This window comes from Gracilinanus agilis, chromosome 3 (genome assembly GCF_016433145.1).
Source record: "Gracilinanus agilis isolate LMUSP501 chromosome 3, AgileGrace, whole genome shotgun sequence".
Taxonomy (NCBI): Eukaryota; Metazoa; Chordata; class Mammalia; order Didelphimorphia; family Didelphidae; genus Gracilinanus; species Gracilinanus agilis.
In genome coordinates, this window is record NC_058132.1 from 124,212,003 (window position 1) to 124,231,383 (window position 19,381).

Sequence of the window (19,381 nt, forward strand, 5' to 3'; positions counted from 1 at the left end):
TTTATTTTGGGTTTTTTGTTTTTATATCAATATTCTCTAACAACAATGAAAAATATGGAAATATGTTTTACATGACAATACATGTATAATCCATATCAAATTGCTTATCATCTCCAGGAATGGGGGGAGGGAAGGAAGGAAGGGAGACAATTTGGATCTTATAATGTCAGAAAACGTATGTGGAAAATTGTTATTATATCTAATTGGGAAAATAAAATATCTTTATAAAAGATTTTAATATTTAAGCATTTAGTATAGATTCTTTTTTGCATTTGGCTATAAAGTTTTAATGCTCTAATAAAAGATCAATTTTTGTGAAGGTGTCATGCACTGAAGAGAAATATCTATACTCCTTTTTTTATTTGCATTCAATATTCTCCAAAGGGCAAGCATATCTAAGCTTTCTAAAATTCTATTCATCTCCTTAACTTCTTTTTTGTCTATTTCATGGTGAGAGACGGAAATTGAGGTCTATCACTAGTATAACTTTATTGTTTATTTCCTCCTGTAATTTGTTTAACTTTTTCTTCAAGAATTTAGCTGCTATGCCATTTGCTTATGTGTGTGTGTGTGTGTTCAGTATTGATATTAATTCATTGTTTATGATATATTTTAGTCAAATGTAGTTTCCCTTTTTATCTCTTTTAATTAGTCTGTTTTTATTTTTGCTTTCTCTGAAATCATAATTGCTACCCTTATCTTTTTTAAATTTCAGTTAAAGCATAATAGACTCTGTTCTAATCTCTTATTTTGATTTTGTGAGTCTTTCTATTTAATTTGTGTCCCTTGTAAGTGATATTTGTTAGGATTTTGGTTTCTAATCTAGTCTGCTAGTCTTTTCCATTTTATGAGTGAGTTCAGTCCATTCACAGTTACTATTACTGTTTATTTCCCTCCATGCTATTTTTTCTATTTATACTTTTCTTTTTTACTGTGTTACCTTCCCCAAAAGTATGTTCTGCTTCTGACTATTGCCTCTCTTAATCTACTTTCTTTTACCCTCCTTCCCCCTGCCCTTCTCTTAGCATCTTCCCCTCCTACTTCCCTGTTAGATAAGACAAATTGCTATACCTAATTGTGTGTGTGTATACACATATATTGCTCTCCTTAAACCAGTTCAGATGAAAATAATTTTCAAGAATTGCATGCTCTTCCCATTTCCCGTTACATTTTGTAAAACTCTTCCTTTTGTATGCCTCCTTTATATAAGATAAATTTTTCCATTCTTCCTCTCCCTTCCCCATTCTCCCAGTAAGATACCCCTGTCTCTTACTCTTCCATTCTTCTTTTGAGATCATCCTAATATAATAGACTCATGACCTCTATAAGTATATTCCCTCTAATGGCCCTAATGATGATAAAAGTTCTTAAGGATTAGGTGCATCATATTTTCCAAATAGAAATATAAATACTTTAACTTTGTTAAGTCCCTTATTTCTGATTTGAACTTATCTTTTTAACTTTTCTTGAGTATGATGTTTGAATGTCAAATTTTCTATTCAGCTCTGGCCTTTTCATCAGGCTTGAGAATATTCCTCTATTTTATTAATGTCCATCCCCTCCCCACCTCTTACTCTAATAAGATTATACTTAGTTTGCTGGATAGGTTATTTTTAATTGAAATACTGGATCATTTTGGCTTACAAATATTAAATTCTAAGCCCTCCCCTCTCTGGATCATTTTGGCTTATAAATATCAACTTCTAAGCCCTCCCCTCTCTTATAATGGCAGCTACAAATTCTTGTGTAATCTGACTGTGGCTCCACAGTATTTGAATTTCTTTCTGGTTGCTTTAAATATTTTCTCCTTAACCTTGGAGCTCTGGATTTTGGCTATCGTATTCCTCAGAGTTTTCATTTTGGGATTTCTTTCAGAAGAAAACTGATGGATTCTTTTTTTTTCTTTCTCTTTCCTTTCTTTCTTCCTTTGAACCTCTTACTTTGTTTTAATAACAACTCAAAAACAGAAGGGCAAAGGCTAGCCAAATGGGATTAAGTGACTTGCCAGGCTCACATAGTTAGGAAGTATCGGAGGTCAAATTTGAACCCAGGTCCTCACAACTCCAGGACTGGCACTTCATCATCTACTGTGCCACCTAACTGCCTCAGATTCTTTTAATTTCTACTTTACCCTCTGATTCTAAGGGCACTTTTCAGTTACAATTTCTTGAAATGTGATGTCTAGGCTCTTTAGGTAATCCAACCATTCTTAAATTACCTCAATTTCCCAGGTGAGTTGTTTTTCCAATGGTTCACATTTTCTTCCTTTTTTCCCACTAGTCCTTTGGTTTTGTTTATTATTTATTAATATCTCATAGAATTATTAAGCTTCTACTCATCCAATTTTAATTCTTTTTTTTTCTTTTTTTTTTTTTTTAAACCCTTGTACTTCGGTGTATTGTCTCATAGTTGGAAGAGTGGTAAGGGTGAGCAATGGGGGTCAAGTGACTTGCCCAGGGTCACACAGCTGGGAAGTGGCTGAGGCCGGGTTTGAACCTAGGACCTCCCGTCTCTAGGCCTGACTCTCACTCCACTGAGCTACCCAGCTGCCCCTCAATTTTAATTCTTAAGGAATTCTTTTCTTCAGTAATTTTTGTGTCTTTTATTTACTAAGTTGTTAATTCTGTTTATAATCTTCTTACATTGCTTTTGTTTCTTTTCCCAATTTTTCCATGATCACTCTTATTTGATTTTTTAATTCTTTTTTTTTGCTCTTTTAAAGATTACTTTCTTTAGCTCTTCTAGGAATTCTTATTGAGCTTGTCTCCAAGCTGCATTTTTTTTTCTTTGAGGCTTTGCTTATAGATGCTGCCAAAGCATTATCTTTCTCTGAGTTTGCATCTTGAGTTGCCCATCACCACAGAAGTTTTTTTATGGCCAGGTTTCATTGTTGTTTGCTCATTTTTCCAACTTATTTCCTGACTTGGAAATTTATATTAGAGTTAGACTATTCACCTCTGGCATGGGAGGGTAGATGTCTGGCCTGAGCTTCTTTTATGTTCTTTTGTAGCATTCACAGTTAGTGAGGGGTCCTCTATGTTTTCAGTGTTTCCAATCTGATATGATCTGAGGAGAGGTCTCCTTACTGCCCTCCTGATCTACATTCTAGTTCATACCTAGGTAGGGCCCTTATTTCCTCCTAACTCCTTTCTCTACCATGAAACTAATTATCAAAACTGAGTAATGGGTGACAGCTGCCAGAGTGTACCCATTCTTGGCCCCGGTTCTAGTAGAGAAGTCCTATAGAATCTTTTTCTGACCAAGTAGTCAGTGCTCTTACTATCTCTGAACATTGGGCCACTCCCTACTGATGTTGCCATCGCCACAGCCAAATGTTGCCACCATCACAGGTACCACTTCTGCCTCCCAAGGCTCCTTGCCAGCCCCTGACCTCTCTATTATCTTAGGCTGTCCTAAGCAGGAAAAATTACCCACTATGACTTTTAATTATTTAAATTTAATTAATTAAAAAACTATGACTTTCTTGCACAGAATTCAGTGCAGGGAGCATATTCTGAGAACTCAGCAAAATGCTGCTTTCACATTGCCATCTTGACTGCTTTCTCACAAACTTTTATAACACAGCATTACATTCATGTTCCATAATTTGTTTAGCCATTCTCCAGTCAATAGGCATCTACTTTATTTCCAATCCTTTGCAATCATGAAAAGTACTGCTGTAAATATTTTGGAGTATAAGGGAATTTTCTTATTAGTGAATTCCTTAGGGTTTTATAGTGTGAAAAATACTTGATTGACTGATCCATGACCTATCCATAGTTTCTTGTAATCTGTCCCTAGTTTATTTCCAATCAATATTACTACTCAGTTTAGTCTGATTACATGTGATTATTCAACATAGTCATATTCATATGTAATAAATCAAGTTTGATATTGATCCATATTATACTCACATCAAGGTAAAGGGATTCTTTCTTAGATCAGAATTTTTATGCCATAAGAAGCATGTTTAAGACTGTATATCAAGAACCATGAGTACACTTGCTTAATCACAAAAATGTCCAAGCTAGAGGACCTCCACCCATGTGGCCTGATGAGTAAATTCCAAGTTAAGGAAGGAGGTCATCCAGACCTCTGGACCTCTACCCTCTGTTATTTTCCCCTCACCCATCATGGGGAGATAAGCATCCCATCTTAGGACTCCTTAGTCAGTGATAGGTGTACATCCTAGTCATCCTGTTATCAGAGATGACCTTTACCTTACCTTTGGGGAGAGATCTACCTGCCTATTGCCTCAGGACAATGTAACCATTGGGTCACCAATGAGAATTTGTATTCTGTGCACGGACTGTCTAGGAACTAAAGGTTCTGAAATCTGTGCTGGGGAACAAGGCAGCATCTCAGAACATGAGGACGATATGAGGTCCCATTCATTAAGAAGTGCCGGGTCCCTTTAATAAATGCTCATTGGCTCGAAGTTTTACCTCAGTAGTTTTTATTGCAGATTGGACAGAATTTTTTTCATGACAATAGTTGCTCAATAAATGAGGAGGCTGAAACCCCAAAGAGATCAATTAGTTTAACCAAGGTCACATGGCTAGTTAGAGGCAGAGATAGGACACAAACCCAGGTCTTCTGAGCCCTAATCTAATGATCCTTCTGTAACACCAGTGAGAACGCACTCGAACATGTGTGTAAACACACACACAGACTCACAAATACACACGTAAATACAAACACTCACAGGCACATGTACACAACTTAAAACAGTGAATCAGGGCTGGGAATTTTCTGGCAAGCAATGAATTTCCCAAGTTACACTAATGTTCTACAAAATCAGCAGAAGGTCAGTAGTCTGCATTGGCATCTCCAAGTTCTTAGCACTGATAATAACATTTGCTCACACCCAACTGATCCAGTCTACTGGCTACCAAGGGAAATTAATTCAGATAATTAATGGCCCTGGGTGGTAAGACAGCTAATGTTAACTGAAAGTGCAGCAAGCCTTGTACTTTGACTTCTAAGTAGAGTGCAAGGAGACACTGCCAAGTGAGTGCATTCCAGACAACTGGCAGTGAGAGGGTTTTCTTTTATAAGGAGAACACATTGCTCAGAGAACAAGTTTCCTTTTGGATTTTACTTTTAAATTCTTAAAAAGACAAACATACAAATGTTTGTATGTATAATATATCTATGGACCCATAAATAGACATGCATTGTATTATTCTTTCAAACTTTGCTGTCAAGAATCCAGTTCATAAGCTTCTTTTTACTTCCCTCCAAGTATCACAAAGCAAAAACCTTTGCTTTCCTAATTCTTCTAACATCCAAATGTTAAACTTTTCCATTCTCTCTTCAAGCCTCTTATGCTTTTCTCAGGGCCTCCCAGTCAGTCAAGTGACTGGGATCTATCAGTGAAGGCCATTAAGTAGTGATTGCCTAGCTTTAGGGACCAAAGATAAAGAGTTTACATAGATAGCTTTGGGGCATTATTATGCAACACTCTCAGAGGAAGGTTTTAGTGGGAGACCAGGGCTGGAAGGTATAATAAAGGGAGGAGGCATGTGGGGATAGCTGGAGGGATAGAAAGGAGCTAGAGACTGATTTAATTTGTCAAAATCTTGGTGAAGTTAGGCTAGTAGTAGGGATTGGAATTAAATAAGCTTCTCAGGAGCTCATTTCTCTGTCCTTCTCCCCCTACAGCACTGGAGTTTAGTCATCTACCCATATACATGCTTATCTGACACTTCTCAGTTGACCAAGAATAAGGTGTCTGATGGAAATCCAAGGGAGTAGAGAATGCTGACCAGATTACTCCAGAATCAATGTGAACTTTGGATGTCTAATAAATACTTTCATCATCCTGTATAAGCACCCAAGGTGCACAAGTCTCATTTTATGGCTGTAATATAAGGGGTTGGAGATGGTATTAATTTCACAAGCTTATCTTGTTTAAAATACACACTTGTGTATGGGTGTATGCATGTGCATGCATATACACACACACTCATGTGTGCATGCACATCCTCTCTAAATCTTTATCCAATTATCATAGCTAAAAGTCTAACTAGATAATAAGACCTACTAGAGGAGAACATACTTCCAATATGCATACTCCTTTTGCTTTTATTCATTCTCTTTCTCCTTTCTTTTCTCTGATTCCTTCTCTTCCTCTTTGAACATTTTTCTAGATCAGATCCACAAAAAGATGCCACCGCTCTCTAGCAAAGAACTAGAGGCTTGTTCTCTCTGCCCCATACCAGATTCATGGAAGAGGAAAAGAAAAATAAGGGAATCTGATTATGAGACGTTTGCTAGCCAGCCCTATCCCCCATGCTCCTCCTAACTAAGGCCACAGAGGGTTCTTTTTATACTGGGGATAGTCATGAGATCAGGTGAGGTCAGTATGAAGAACTGCTTTTTCCCCATCCTTGAGCATGCAAGCTAGCTGATAGAAGCTGCATTCAAAAGTAAGCCATAGGAAAAGAGCAATTCTCATCTCTCCATGGCTGCCAGAGATAGGCTGGCAGGTGGGAGGTAAAACTCTTTCACAATCTCCTCTTAACCTGCCCTCCTTGTCCCTGACCTCAAACATGATCATGTCAGCATGAAGGGAACAAGCTTCCAGCTGTCCTCAGCAGAGGACATTATCTGTCTCTCAAAAGGGAGACGAGATAGACATTTGCAAACTTTTCCCTTACTACAGTATTACAAATATTTCTACTGTCCCTACAATTAAATATTAACCAGGTACATTTCATATTACCCTGAAGTTACTATTCAGTCAGTTAACCTACATAAAGTGCTCTGTAAACATTAAAGCACCATATAAATTCTGGCTACTATTATCAGCCAAAATAATTACCAACCAAATATGTACTAGTATATAAATGTGAGCTACTTATGAATATACCATTTTATCACTAACAAACTTAAGCAATTGGTCTTAACTGAAAGAGAATAAAAGTGTGGCAGGGTGAAGGGTTTAGGTAGTATGGTTCAGTGGAACTCACCCTGGATTTGAAGTCAGAGGACTAGGGTCTGAATCTTGGCATTGCTACTTCCTAGTTATGCGGACAAGTCCCTATTAACATCTCTGGGTCTGTTTCTTCATCTATAAAATGAAGGTGTTTAAGATGCCATCTAAAGTCCCTTCTAACTCTATTCCCATCATCCTATCATATTATAATAGCAATTATATTTATGATATTTTGTAAATTATGCAAATGTTACATAGGTAATTATTAATAAAAAAGAGAGGCTTTAGGAGATAGAAGACTAGTCTTATATTTAGGAATATCTACACTCAAGTCCTGTTTCTGATAAACTATCTGTGCCAGTGATGGCCAAACTACAGCCCCACAATCTGGCCCCTGAAATGTTCTACCAGGCTGCGTGACATTATTCCTAATCTGATGAATACAATGAGTAGGATACAATACAATGAAACTTCAAAAGAGTTTCCTTAGAAACAGACTGACAGATAAGTATTTCCTTTTCTTTGGCCCCCTCTTTAAATAGTTTGCCCATCATTGATCTATGCAATCCTGGCAAATTGCTAGGTCCTGGACTCCTAACTCACTCATCCCACAAAGCAAATCTGTTGCTAAATCTTTCTTCTTTTCCAGTGTTTTTCTTATAAATCCTATCCTCCTCACTCAAATAGCCTCAGACTGGGGCAGCTGGGTAGCTCAGTGGATTGAGAGTCAGATCTAGGGTCGGGAGGTCCTAGGTTCAAATCCGACCTCGGACACTTCCCAGCTGTGTGACCCTGGGCAAGTCACTTGACCCCCATTGTGCCCACCCTTACCACTCTTCCACCAAGGAGCCAATACACAGAAGTTAAGGGTTTAAAAAAAAATAGCCTCAGACTTAATCCAAGTCCTAATCACCTCTTGCCTGGACTATGATAGATGGGAATTTGGGAATTAGGAAATGAACCAGAGTGAAGATACAGAGTTGATGGAATGAAGGGAACCAGGAAGTGTAGAAAAAGCTCTCAGAATCCTGGGTGAGAATTCTGAGGAAGGTAATTGCCATCAAAGAGTTGGGTTTGGACTCTAGAAAAGGAAACATCTCCAAAACCCAGCTCTTTCCTCCTATTGACCGTCAACCTGTTCCAGTGATAAACCCAGCCAGTTCCTGAATATCTTTTTGGTCCTATACTCTGATACAACATCTGGAGAAGTCTCAAGCAGGAATTACCAGTGACCCTGAACTGCTCAGTTTGCTTTGGTGGGTGTTGTCTTCACCTAAGGTGACTAGGTCACCCTTGGCATTTGTCCTTGACTCCACTACAATCTGTGACTTTCACTAGAGACTATAATCAATGTGGGTTTAGCCTAGGAGAGTCAGATAAGATGGCAAAAATTGAGACAATGAGGAAGTAAGGGTAGCCTCAGCTCCGCTGAGGGCAGAAGTGACTCTTTGCAGAGTGAGAAGGTGGGAAAAGGTAGTATTTATATTGCCCTAGACTGGGTTAAGTAAAATCCTAGTCACCTGTCTAAATTAGTATTAATACTAAAAAAGTATTCCTAATTGGTCTCTCCATCTCCAGGCTCTCTCCATTCTAAACTCTCTTTCTTTCTGCTGCCAAGGTGATTTTTTTGCCTGAAGTTTACATATGATATCATCCTCCTACTCAAAGACCTCCAGTGGTTCCCTATCACCTCTGTAATCAAATTATTATATTCCATATAATCAAATTATATGGAAACCAAATATATTGTCTTTGGCATTTAAAGCTCTTCACAATCTGGCACTTTCTACTTTTCCAGTCTTCTTAAATTTTACTCTTCTCAAATAATCAATGATCTAGCCATTCTAGCCTCTTGCAGTTCCTCAGATACATTACATCTCTTATCTCCATGCCTTTACTCGAGGCAAACATTCTTTCACATCTGGAATTCTCTCTCCACTCATTAACTCTTAGTTTCCTTGATTTCCAGATTATAATAAAGATCCTACATCTTCTTCAGGAGGCCTTCCCCAGTCTCCCTACAACTGCTAAAGCCTTCCTCATCCAGAGTCCCATCCAGGTGCTCTGTATACCATGATTCTTCCTAGTCGACCCTATATACAGCCTCCCCTATTAGAATGGAAACTCCTGTAAGGCAGGGTCAAATTTTTAATTTTTAATTAATCAGTATAATGCCTGGCACATAACGGGCACTTAACCAATGTTTGTTGACTAAACAGGGCTTTTGGTGACCCAGCTAACTCTCTAAGACTATAAATTACTGACAAATTTCTGAGGCTCCATAAGTTGAAGAAGTTTTCACATAATGAGTTCTGCACAATGAAATTACCAGAGAGAAAGAAAAAGAAAGGAAATAAAATGAAACAAAGAAAAAATACTCTCATTCACCATTATAACATTGTTTCCCCAACATCATGGATTCCACAAAGACCAATATCATAACAAGGTTCTCAAGAATAAACCAGGATTAGATTTGTTCTCCTTATTCAATTACAGTAAAATTTCAGCTCTGTAGACCACCCCAGATAACCAAATTTTCTGAAAAGCTGTGGGTATACTCCTTTAGGTATAAAAACTCTTTTTATTGAGAACATTTAAAATGGAAACTAGCTATTTCCTTCCAATACCATTTACTAAGGTAGATAACGGGAAGCCCTGGGAATAATAATAAGTGTTTGTTGATTGAGAAGCTAAGAAATTCACGAACCACTTTTTTTTAATGTCAGCTGTAAAGGCTGAATTTAAACTCAGTCTGCTAATGTTTGTTCTAGGGCAAGCTAAAGCCAAGGTGTTTCTGGTTTGGCTTAGATAAGACAATCACACACCCACAGCTGCACAACCTTTCTATCTCTGGAGTATTCTTTTCCTCTTGCTTAGCCTCTGGGAGCAGAAGTTGCAGAGTGGCAGTATTCTTGACACAAGAGAAGAAAAGTCCCCTAACCATTAGATCTGCCCTACTTCAAGAGATGGTGGATTTCTAGTCACTGGTGGTCTTTAAGAGGAATACGTGTCAGAGCTAAGAGAAGGGAGCTCATACTCAGGTATGAGTTAGACTAGAATAACATCTAGGTCCCTTACTATGCCAAGATTCTATGACTCCATTCTGAAGCATGGACAAAAAAGCATCAGTCCCAAATATGGAGACCACAGTTTTCCCAAATCTGCAGCATAAGACTTGTTTTTCCATAAGCAAAACTCCTGAGGCAAGGGCTTATACATGTCTAAGGGATACTTTGACCATCACTAAAATCTGTTCTTCCACTCATGTGAAACGTATATCAGAGATTGATTTAAAAAATAATAAATTAATAAGATTGCATTTATTGGGGTAGTTAGGTAACTCAGTGAGTAGAGTAACCAGGCCTGGAGATGGGAGGTCCCAGGCTCAAATATAGCCTCAGATACATCCTGTGTATCCCTGGGGTATGTCACTTAAGCCCAACTGCCTCACCCTTACAGATCTTCTGCTTTGTAACAAATACTTAATATTGAATCTAAGACAAAAGAGGTTAAAAAAAAAAAAAGACTGCATTTATTGTCCATACCCTTTGAACTAGAGATTCCATTGCTAGGTATATAGCTCAATAAGATCAAAAACAAAAAGGAGGTATAAATGTTAAACAATATTGATAGCACCACCTTTTGTGTTGGCAAAGAACTAGAAACAAAACAGATGCCCATAGTTTGGAATATGGCAGTATGATGCCTGATATAATGGAATTTTATTATTCTTTTAGAAATAATTAATATGAAGAATTCAGAGAAGCATGGAAAGATTTTTATTAACTGAAATGAACTGAAGAAAGCAGAACCAAGAGAACAATATACACAATGATAATAATAAGGTAAACAGGAAAAAATACTAAGCAAAATGGAATAGTATAGAATTATAATGGCCATGCTTGATCCTAGAAAAGGTGTCTTTTGCTACCATATTCATTGTGTCAGTTGGTTTAAATTGTGGCTTTTTTTTCTTTTAAAATATTTTTTACAAAGGAAGGCTCCCTGGGAAGAGAGAGGAAGGGGAGGTGATTATTTGGAAATGAATATGATATTAAAAAAAGTCATCAATAAAAGAAAAAAAAAAGACTTGACAAACCTCAACTTTGAATTCTTCTCCAGTCCAACTATCTTCCTCACGATTTGTTGGCAGAAACCATAGCACATGAAGAGTACAGAGTTCTCTGCAATGTTGGCAATTAGTGCTGGGGTGGTCCCCTTGTAGAAGCCCCGAAAGCCCACTTGGGTGTATGTCTTTACACAGCAGTTTACAAGGCCCTTGTACAAGTTGGGAAATGTCTGCATCTTCACTTTCACGGTGTCAAAAGGCTGCCCAGTCATCACACATGCAGTCCCTCCTAGAATATGGAGTAGAAAGTCAGAACTTTTTGGCCTACCCTACGTTCAGCCAAAGAATGTGTTTTGTGTGTCTGTCTGTCTGTCTGTCGGTCTGTCTGTCTGTCTCTCTCTCTCTCACCAAAGCTTTGTTTTAGAACCAGCCTTCAATTATCCATAAGGAAAAGGAAACAAGCATTTATTAAGCATCTACTATATCTTAGGCCAGGGTTGGTGAATCTTTTCCCAGTGAGTGTCCAGAGGGCAAATTCAAGTTGTCTATAAACCCCAGATTACCAGAGAGAGCTTTGGGTGGCTGGACAGAGGGGTAGGGCATGCAAAAAATGTCCTCAGACACTGGGAAGAGGGGAAACGAGCAGCTCCAGTTCCCAGAGTACCTGCTTCACCAACACAATACTAGGCCCTATGCTAATTAGTTCATAAATATTATCTCATTTTACCCCCATAAAAACTCTAGGAGGTAGGTAATGTTATGACCTCAATTTTACAGTTGAAGAAATTTAGGCATATAAAGGTTAAAGCAGTGATCCCCAAAGTGGGTGCCACTGCCCCCTGGTGGGTGCTGCAACCATCCAGGGGAGTAGTGATGGCCACAGGTGCATTTGGGGGCGGTGAATACCTGTAAGGGGGCAGTGATAATATATGACAGGGGGCGCTAAGTAATATTTTTTCTGGAAAGGGGGCAGTAAGCCAAAAAAGTTTGGTAACCACTGGGTCCCATAGGTATTAGGTTCTTGAGGTTGGATTTGAACTCATGTTTTCCTGCCTCTAATGATCTACCTAAAACATAATAATGAGGGAGAAGTCAATTGTGCTTTTTTTGCTTAGTACTAACCCCTCTTGATAGGGAGTACAAAATCATAAGAATCAGGCTATAAGAGAAATGATTAAAAATTAAACCATATCCAATATTTACAAGATTATTTTAACAGAAACATGGATATTATGGAAAGAAAGAGAATGAAACAATTCAAGTTCCTCAACACCCAGATGCTGAGAAGTAACTCGAGTTGAGCGGTGGTAACTTTTCAATAACGAACACAAAAGCTGCCATTTTACATTAATAAAATTTACTGTCTAATAAGCATAACAATTTAAGTAGAGGTTTCTTCTGTTTTATTATTTAATAATAACTAACAATAGCTAACATCTATCTAATGCTTACTATGTGTCAAACATTGTGCTTGACCTTCACAGCAATCCTGGAAGGTAGGTGCTATTATTATCTCCATTTTGCAGTGAAGGAAACAGAGGCAGACAGAGGTTAAATGACTTGCCCATTTAAATAATGAAAGGGAGAAAAGGTGAGGAGCATGGCATGCTGGAAAGAATGCTGGATTTAAGGTCAAATCTTAGATCTGTCATTTATTAACCATATGACTCCAATAGGACTAACAATAATAATAATAGCTAGCTTTATATGGTGCCTACTATATGCCAGGTACTATGCTAAATGCTTTACAAATATTATCTCCTTTAACCTCACAACAACCCTGGGATGGAAGTACTATTATTATCCTCATTTTACAGTTGAGAAAACTGAGGCAGGCAGAGGTTAAATGATGGGCCTAGTGTTTCACAGCTATGAAGTGCCTGAGACCAAATTTGAACTCATATCTTCTTGACTCCAAGCTCAGCCCTCTATTCATGTTGCTGCTTAGCAGCCTTATGTATGGGGCGTAAGCACCACATGTTCAAATCTTAACCTAAGGCTTTCACATGACATCCTGATTCTTGAATCCTGTTAGATGCTTTCAGAAGTAGAGTCAGCATTTCTGTTAAGTCAGTTGACCTCTGCCTCTATTAAATAAGGATACCTCTCCACAAAATGCAATTTTCAGGAAAGAGTTGAAGATGCTGGGGCAGTACTTGGAGGAGATGCTAGGTTGGTAAGTGTTCTAGCATCTAGACAAAACTTGGAATTCTGTCACTGTTAGCAAAGGATTACCAAAGCATGGAGATAAGCATTTGGAGACTCTAAAAACAACACAAGACTTACATTTGGGTACAAAAAATATGAAGTTTGAATCTCAGATTATTTGTGCTTTGCTTAAAATTGTTAGAACTAAAAAAGACCTCAGAGGTCATCCAACCCAAACCCTTAATTTTATGGATAGAGAATAGGAATTTTTGAAAAAGTGATTTTATCCAAATTCCCATCATCAGTTCTTGGCAAAGCCAAAGCTAGAATCCACCATCTCCTGAACCACAGAGTTCAGTGTTCTTTTTCACTGTGCCCACTGCTTCATTTCCCTTGGGATTTACTGAAAGCAAATTTGAAGAATTACAAAGGCCTTTTCTCCCCATTTATATAGAAGGGGATAGGGATAAAAGGGGAGAGTAGACGAAAAATGAGTTACTATAAGTTTCTCCCTTTTAAGAATTAATAGTGTCTAATAATGCTTTGGGCAACTGTATGTTACAATGGATCCAGGGTCTGGAGAACTCAAATCCAGCTTCAAACACTTATTAGTTCTGTGATCCTGACCAAACACTTAACTGCTTCTCTCAGTTTCCTCATCTGTAAAATGAATCGGATGAGGAAATGGCAAGCCATTCCATTATCTTTGCCAAGAAAGTCCCAGATGGAACCATGAAAAGTCAGATATACCTGAAATGATTGAACAAGAAACAGTGTTTTTTCAAAGCCTTTCAAAATTATTCAGTCAGAATTTTTAGTCCTGGAAGCCACTTAATAGGTCATTTAATCCAATTCCTTTATCCTATCAGAGAGGAGATGACTACCTTGACCAAGATCACACATCTGGTATCAGACTAAATCAGAACTCGGGCCTCCTGAGCACCAATATTGAATATCTTGCCCACAAAATTAGAAGTAAATTATTGGAGGGGTGTGGAGCAACAAGTCCTAGGATCTTATTAGAATAGGAAATTCCTGATGAGGAAAACTTCTTCTAATGCAGATCAGCATCTTCTCTACATCTTATTGTCTTAGAAGGCTGGAGCATTAAGATAAGAGACTTGACCTAGGCCACAGGGCTAGTCAATATATATCAGTAAATATGAGGTCCTGAACTCAGGTCTTCCAGATTCTGAGGCTTTCTATCCACATTGCTTCTTATAGCTTAATGGCAGCAGAATATACTTACTTCAGCTTTTGAATGAAAAACCTTACTCTCATCCAAAATTCTCACAATTTGTTTGGTTTAGATTCTTAGAATTTAAGAGATTCAATATTTGTTTAAACAAATAACAAAGAAAGACCTATATCAAAACCAAAATGCCTATAGCACATGGGCCCCTTTTTGGAGACATTATTAAATAAATGGATATTGAAACATAAATTAAACATAAACATAATTAAAAGACAAGATTGTGTTGGCTCTGAAGCCAATCAACTAATTTTTATATTTCTGTGCTTTGGGGGGTTGTAATTTTTTTCTTTATGTCTCTGCTTTTAAAACCCACAGAATAGCAACTTAAGTTCTAATATCTGACTCTGGAAAACAATGTTCTAACCCCATGCCACTCCTGGCTTCTTACCATGTGCATGTACATAAATTTCCAAGAGCAGGGGAGGACAAAATAGTGTGGTTGCCTAATACTTTACTTTGCCCAATGGGACATGTGAGGTCAACAAATCAAAGCCTGTTAGATGTCCTTCCGTCATTCACTTCCAAATAAATAAATTGATCCCCATTCAGAGAGGGACAAAGTATTTTTCTGCAAGGCTAAAAGGTCACATACTGTGAGAAAGGCTGGTGATATGGGATTGTGCACTGATAAACAGTATGGAGCAATAGAGGCCTTTAAGTTGATGAATACAGGACACACTGTGGCAACAGGGTCTAAGGACCAAAGATCATTGCACCCCTGATACAAGTAAAAGACCAGGTTGGCTCTGAGGGTTACTATGGTTGGCCAATCACTTTTAAACAATTTACCATGCCATTGCTTTGCACAATTCTCTCCTCTTTACAGAGGGGTTGTGATTTACCAAAAGTGAATTCATAAAATAGCCAAGATTAAAACTCAGTTCTCCAGTTTTCTAACACTCTATCTACAATATCAGTTATTTCAAGATTAGCAATTACTTTGCTATTAATATGGTGGAAGGAATAACTAGTGGGGCAGCTAGCTGGCACAGTGGATAGAGCACCAGGCCTAGAATTGAGAGGACTTAGGTTCAGATCTGACCTCGGACACACCCTAGTTGTGTGGCCCTGGGCAAGTTACTTAATGCCATTTGCTTAGGCCTTGCCCTTCATTCTTAGAGTTGTTACTGGGGGAGGGGGGTGGTGGGAGGGGGGAGAAAGAAAGGTTTAAAAGAAAAAGAAAATAAGTACAAATGACCAGTCTCTCACCAAGATTTGAAATAGACAACAACTAGATTGCTCTAGTTGTAGAAAGGCCTGGGGGACTATAGAGACTGTAAATATTACTTATGCTATGATATTTGCAAGTCATTTTCTGATGTCTCATCATGGCACAGAGGGGATCCCAGGTTTATGAAGGTTGTGCCAATATAATTAAAGCAGGATCTCTAGGAGGTCTTACTTAAGCTAGAAAAGCTTCAAATATGACCCTAGTAATAGACAATGATGCCAAAAGACCAGCCTATGTTCAAAGGGAATAAACTATCAAAGGGTTAGCTATCAGTCATTGAATTTTTTTGGCCATGGCAACTCATGAAATATTCTAAGTGGTGAAGGGCTACCATCTATATTAAGGGAAGGAGAATGAGAACCCAGGGGAAAACTAAAAGTTTTTGTTAATTTCCCCATTTAATGGCTAAATAGCTGATAAAGTTATTAAAAGTGAGTGTGCGGGCATCCATAGTGCTTTAAATTTATGAGAAGAAAAGATTTGTGTAAATTAGAATAATCAATATGCTTTGGGAAAACCATGCTCGCAATTTACAAAGGTTAGGTTCAATAATGTTATGGGAGGGGCAAGGAGGGAAAGATGAATTCAACGGGGAGTCAAATATTAGAGAAAAAGAAAGAGAGGGGAAAAGGAAAGGAGGGAAAAGAAGCAAGAAATGGAGAAGGAGAGGGAGAGAGGAAGAGAAGAAGAGCTAGCATTTATATAAGCCTTTAAGATTTGCAGAGTGCAATTATTACCTCATTTGATCTTCATAACAACCCTGGAAGGTAGGTGCTATTATTTTCTCTGTTTTACAGACAAAAAACTGAGGCAAACAGAGGTTAAATGACTTGTCCAGGATCACACAGCTGCTAAGTATTTGAGGCAGATTTGAACTCCTGATTCTAAGTCCAGTAATTCTGTGCCCTGAGTCATCCATTTGCCTTAAAAATATATATAACTAGTCCTATCAGAGGCTGCTAGGTAGCACATAGAATACCAAACCTGGAGTCAGAAAGAACTGGGTTCAAATCTGTGCTTAGACACTTCCTAGCTATGTGACCCTGTATAAGTCACTTAACCCCAATTGCCTAGCCCTTACCACTCATTTTGCCTTAGAATCAATCTAACATAGAAGGTAAGAGTTCTTTTTTTTTTTTTTTTAAACAGTCCAAAAGTCATATATTTTGCTGGTGAGTGGAAGGGCTGAATAAAATAATTAATTTTTAATGAATTGTTCTATACACGTCCACACTTTTAAACACAGATAAAACCTCCACGGCTGGGATTTCTTTACTGGATCTATTTGTTTGTTTGAATCTGTTTTTCAATATAATTTGTTTCTTTTGTTATCTAAATTTTATTTTGTACATTTCAAAATGCTGTTATAAGAAAAGATCCATGAACTTTGTCAGACTGGCAAAGGGATCTTTTTAATTCCAAAAAAGATAAGAAACCCTTGCTATGTAGCAAATATACTTACTTAAGCCCTACCCTACCCAGAATTGATATAAGAGGAGTCCACTTTGGACTAGTAGAAGCCTCAAAAGAATTTTACAACCCTCATTATTCCCCCTTTATAACATTGTTTCACTTACAGCAAGGGGTCCAAGGGCAACATTTTAGCAAGGTTCTAGAGATATACAGCACATACCAGCTCTTGTACTTTTTTTCCTCATCCAATGATTGTAAAACCTCAGCTATCTAAAATAGAATTGTGGCTCTGTGGGCAACACAAACCAGATTAAAACGTAACTAAGAAAGAGTTAACAAAATTTAAACAACAACAAAGAACATATATAATGTTGATATGTTATTTTCTAAATCAATATGTAGCTGTAGGAATCTATTATTTGGTGGCACTTGTTTATATTTGGGTTTGACACCACTGGCTAGATACACATAAGTCAACTTTTCTGCAAAGATGTAGGTATATGCTTTTAAACATAAAAATTATTTTCACTAAGACCGGTTTTATGTGGAAATCTTTCTAAAAGTCTTTACATACTTTCTTAGTCTTTAAGAAATAGAGTATGCTAAACATGATCTGAACCTTCCTTGATGGCTCAAGGATAACCTACAGACATTGAATACTATAATTAATGTGCTAGGTGGCACAATGGACAGAGTTCCCAGCCTGGAGCATCTCTGTCGGATTTTTATAGTTTTGCTGCCTCCTCCATTGGTCAAAGGCTCTCATTGTCTGCAGAGTGCCTCTGATAAACCCTCTTCCCTAGTTTTACTGCTACAGGTTGATTCTAAGATGGAAGGAAAGGGTTTAAAAAAAATCCCCCCAAAGGAACAACTCTTTCCTAAATACCCCAATTCTTTCCAGGGCATCAATATTCTTCTACTCTCTCAGCCTATAAAACTTGGATATATATATATAAAATCATTTCTTCACCTTCATCCCCTTGCCAATCTGCTACCAATTCCTGAGGTTTCTTCTTTTGAATTTTTCTTCATCTCCACTCTCACTACCTCAGCGCAAAGTTTCAATCACCATAATTGCCTTTTAGTTGGTCCCCCATCTCCAACATGCCTTCAACGACTCTAGTCTTTAACATTCTGTACAAGTCTATCAAACTAGTGGCATTTAGGTGGCTACGGACTAGAGAGCCAGGCCTGGAGATGAGAGATCTGAATTTTAAACTGGTCTCAGACACTTCCTAGCTATGTAACCCTGAGCAAGTCATTGAATCCCAATTGCCTAGTTCTTACTGCTCATTTGCCTTAAAACTGATATTTGCATTGATTCTAAGACAGAAGGTAAGAGGGTTTTTTTTTAATGACTGCCAAACTGATTTTCCTAAGATGCCACTTATGTTTCACTCCCAATGGCTATACAAGGATCTGCTATTCAAGATCCTACATTATCTGACTCCAGATCTATCAAAGTTCATTTCACCCTGCAGCAGCACCTTCTCTTAAAGCCTCTAGCCTGAAGCTGGCAAGGAATAGCACATATTCTAAGGACCAGGATCCTCCAAGGATCTTACACTATTTTTTGTTTGGCCATAAACTCTTCCCTTCTCCATAGATCTGACAGGTAAACCATTATATGTTCCCTTAACTTACTTATGATATCACCTGTTAGGTCTAAATCATCTACCCATTTTGACCTTATCTTGGTATAGGGTGTGAGATATTGGTCTATACCTAGTTTCTGCCTTACTGTTTTCTAGTTTTCCCAGCAGTTTTTTTCAAATAGTGACTTCTTATCCCCAAAGGTGGGATCTTTGGATTTATCAAGCACGGTATTAGTAAGGTCATTTACCCCTAATCTATTCCATTGATCTACCATTCTATTTCTTATCAGTACCAAACTGTTTTGATGATTACTGCTTTATAGTACAGTTTAAGATCTGGCACTGCTAGGCCACCTTCCTTCACATACGTTGTCATTAATTCCCTCCAAGGATCTTTCAGGCCAGTTATAGTAGGGGCTGGCTAATGTTCTCTTAAATACACTGTAAGCTCTTTGAATGACTAGGAAAAACAGACCTCAAACAAAACATTTACTGAGTGCTTATAATATACAAAACATTGTGCTTTTAAAAAAATATATTTTCTGGGGCAGCTGGGTAGCTCAGTGGAGTGAGAGTCAGGCCTAGAGACAGGAGGTCCTAGGTTCAAACCCGGCCTCAGCCACTTCCCAGCTGTGTGACCCTGGGCAAGTCACTTGACCCCCATTGCCCACCCTTACCAATCTTCCACCTATGAGACAATACACCGAAGTACAAGGGTTTAAAAAAAAAA

The 19,381-nt window shown here is 38.0% G+C and overlaps 1 protein-coding gene across 1 annotated transcript in view; it reads right to left on the reverse strand.

Annotated features, from left to right (window-relative positions):
• SLC25A15 (solute carrier family 25 member 15) overlaps positions 1 to 19,381 on the reverse strand; it is a 42,900-nt gene that overhangs the window by 16,241 nt on the left and 7,278 nt on the right. Inside the window, exon 3 of the mRNA XM_044668247.1 lies at positions 11,040 to 11,298. Within this exon, the coding sequence (XP_044524182.1) occupies positions 11,040 to 11,298 (259 nt within the window). The remainder of the gene's footprint in view (positions 1 to 11,039; positions 11,299 to 19,381) is intronic.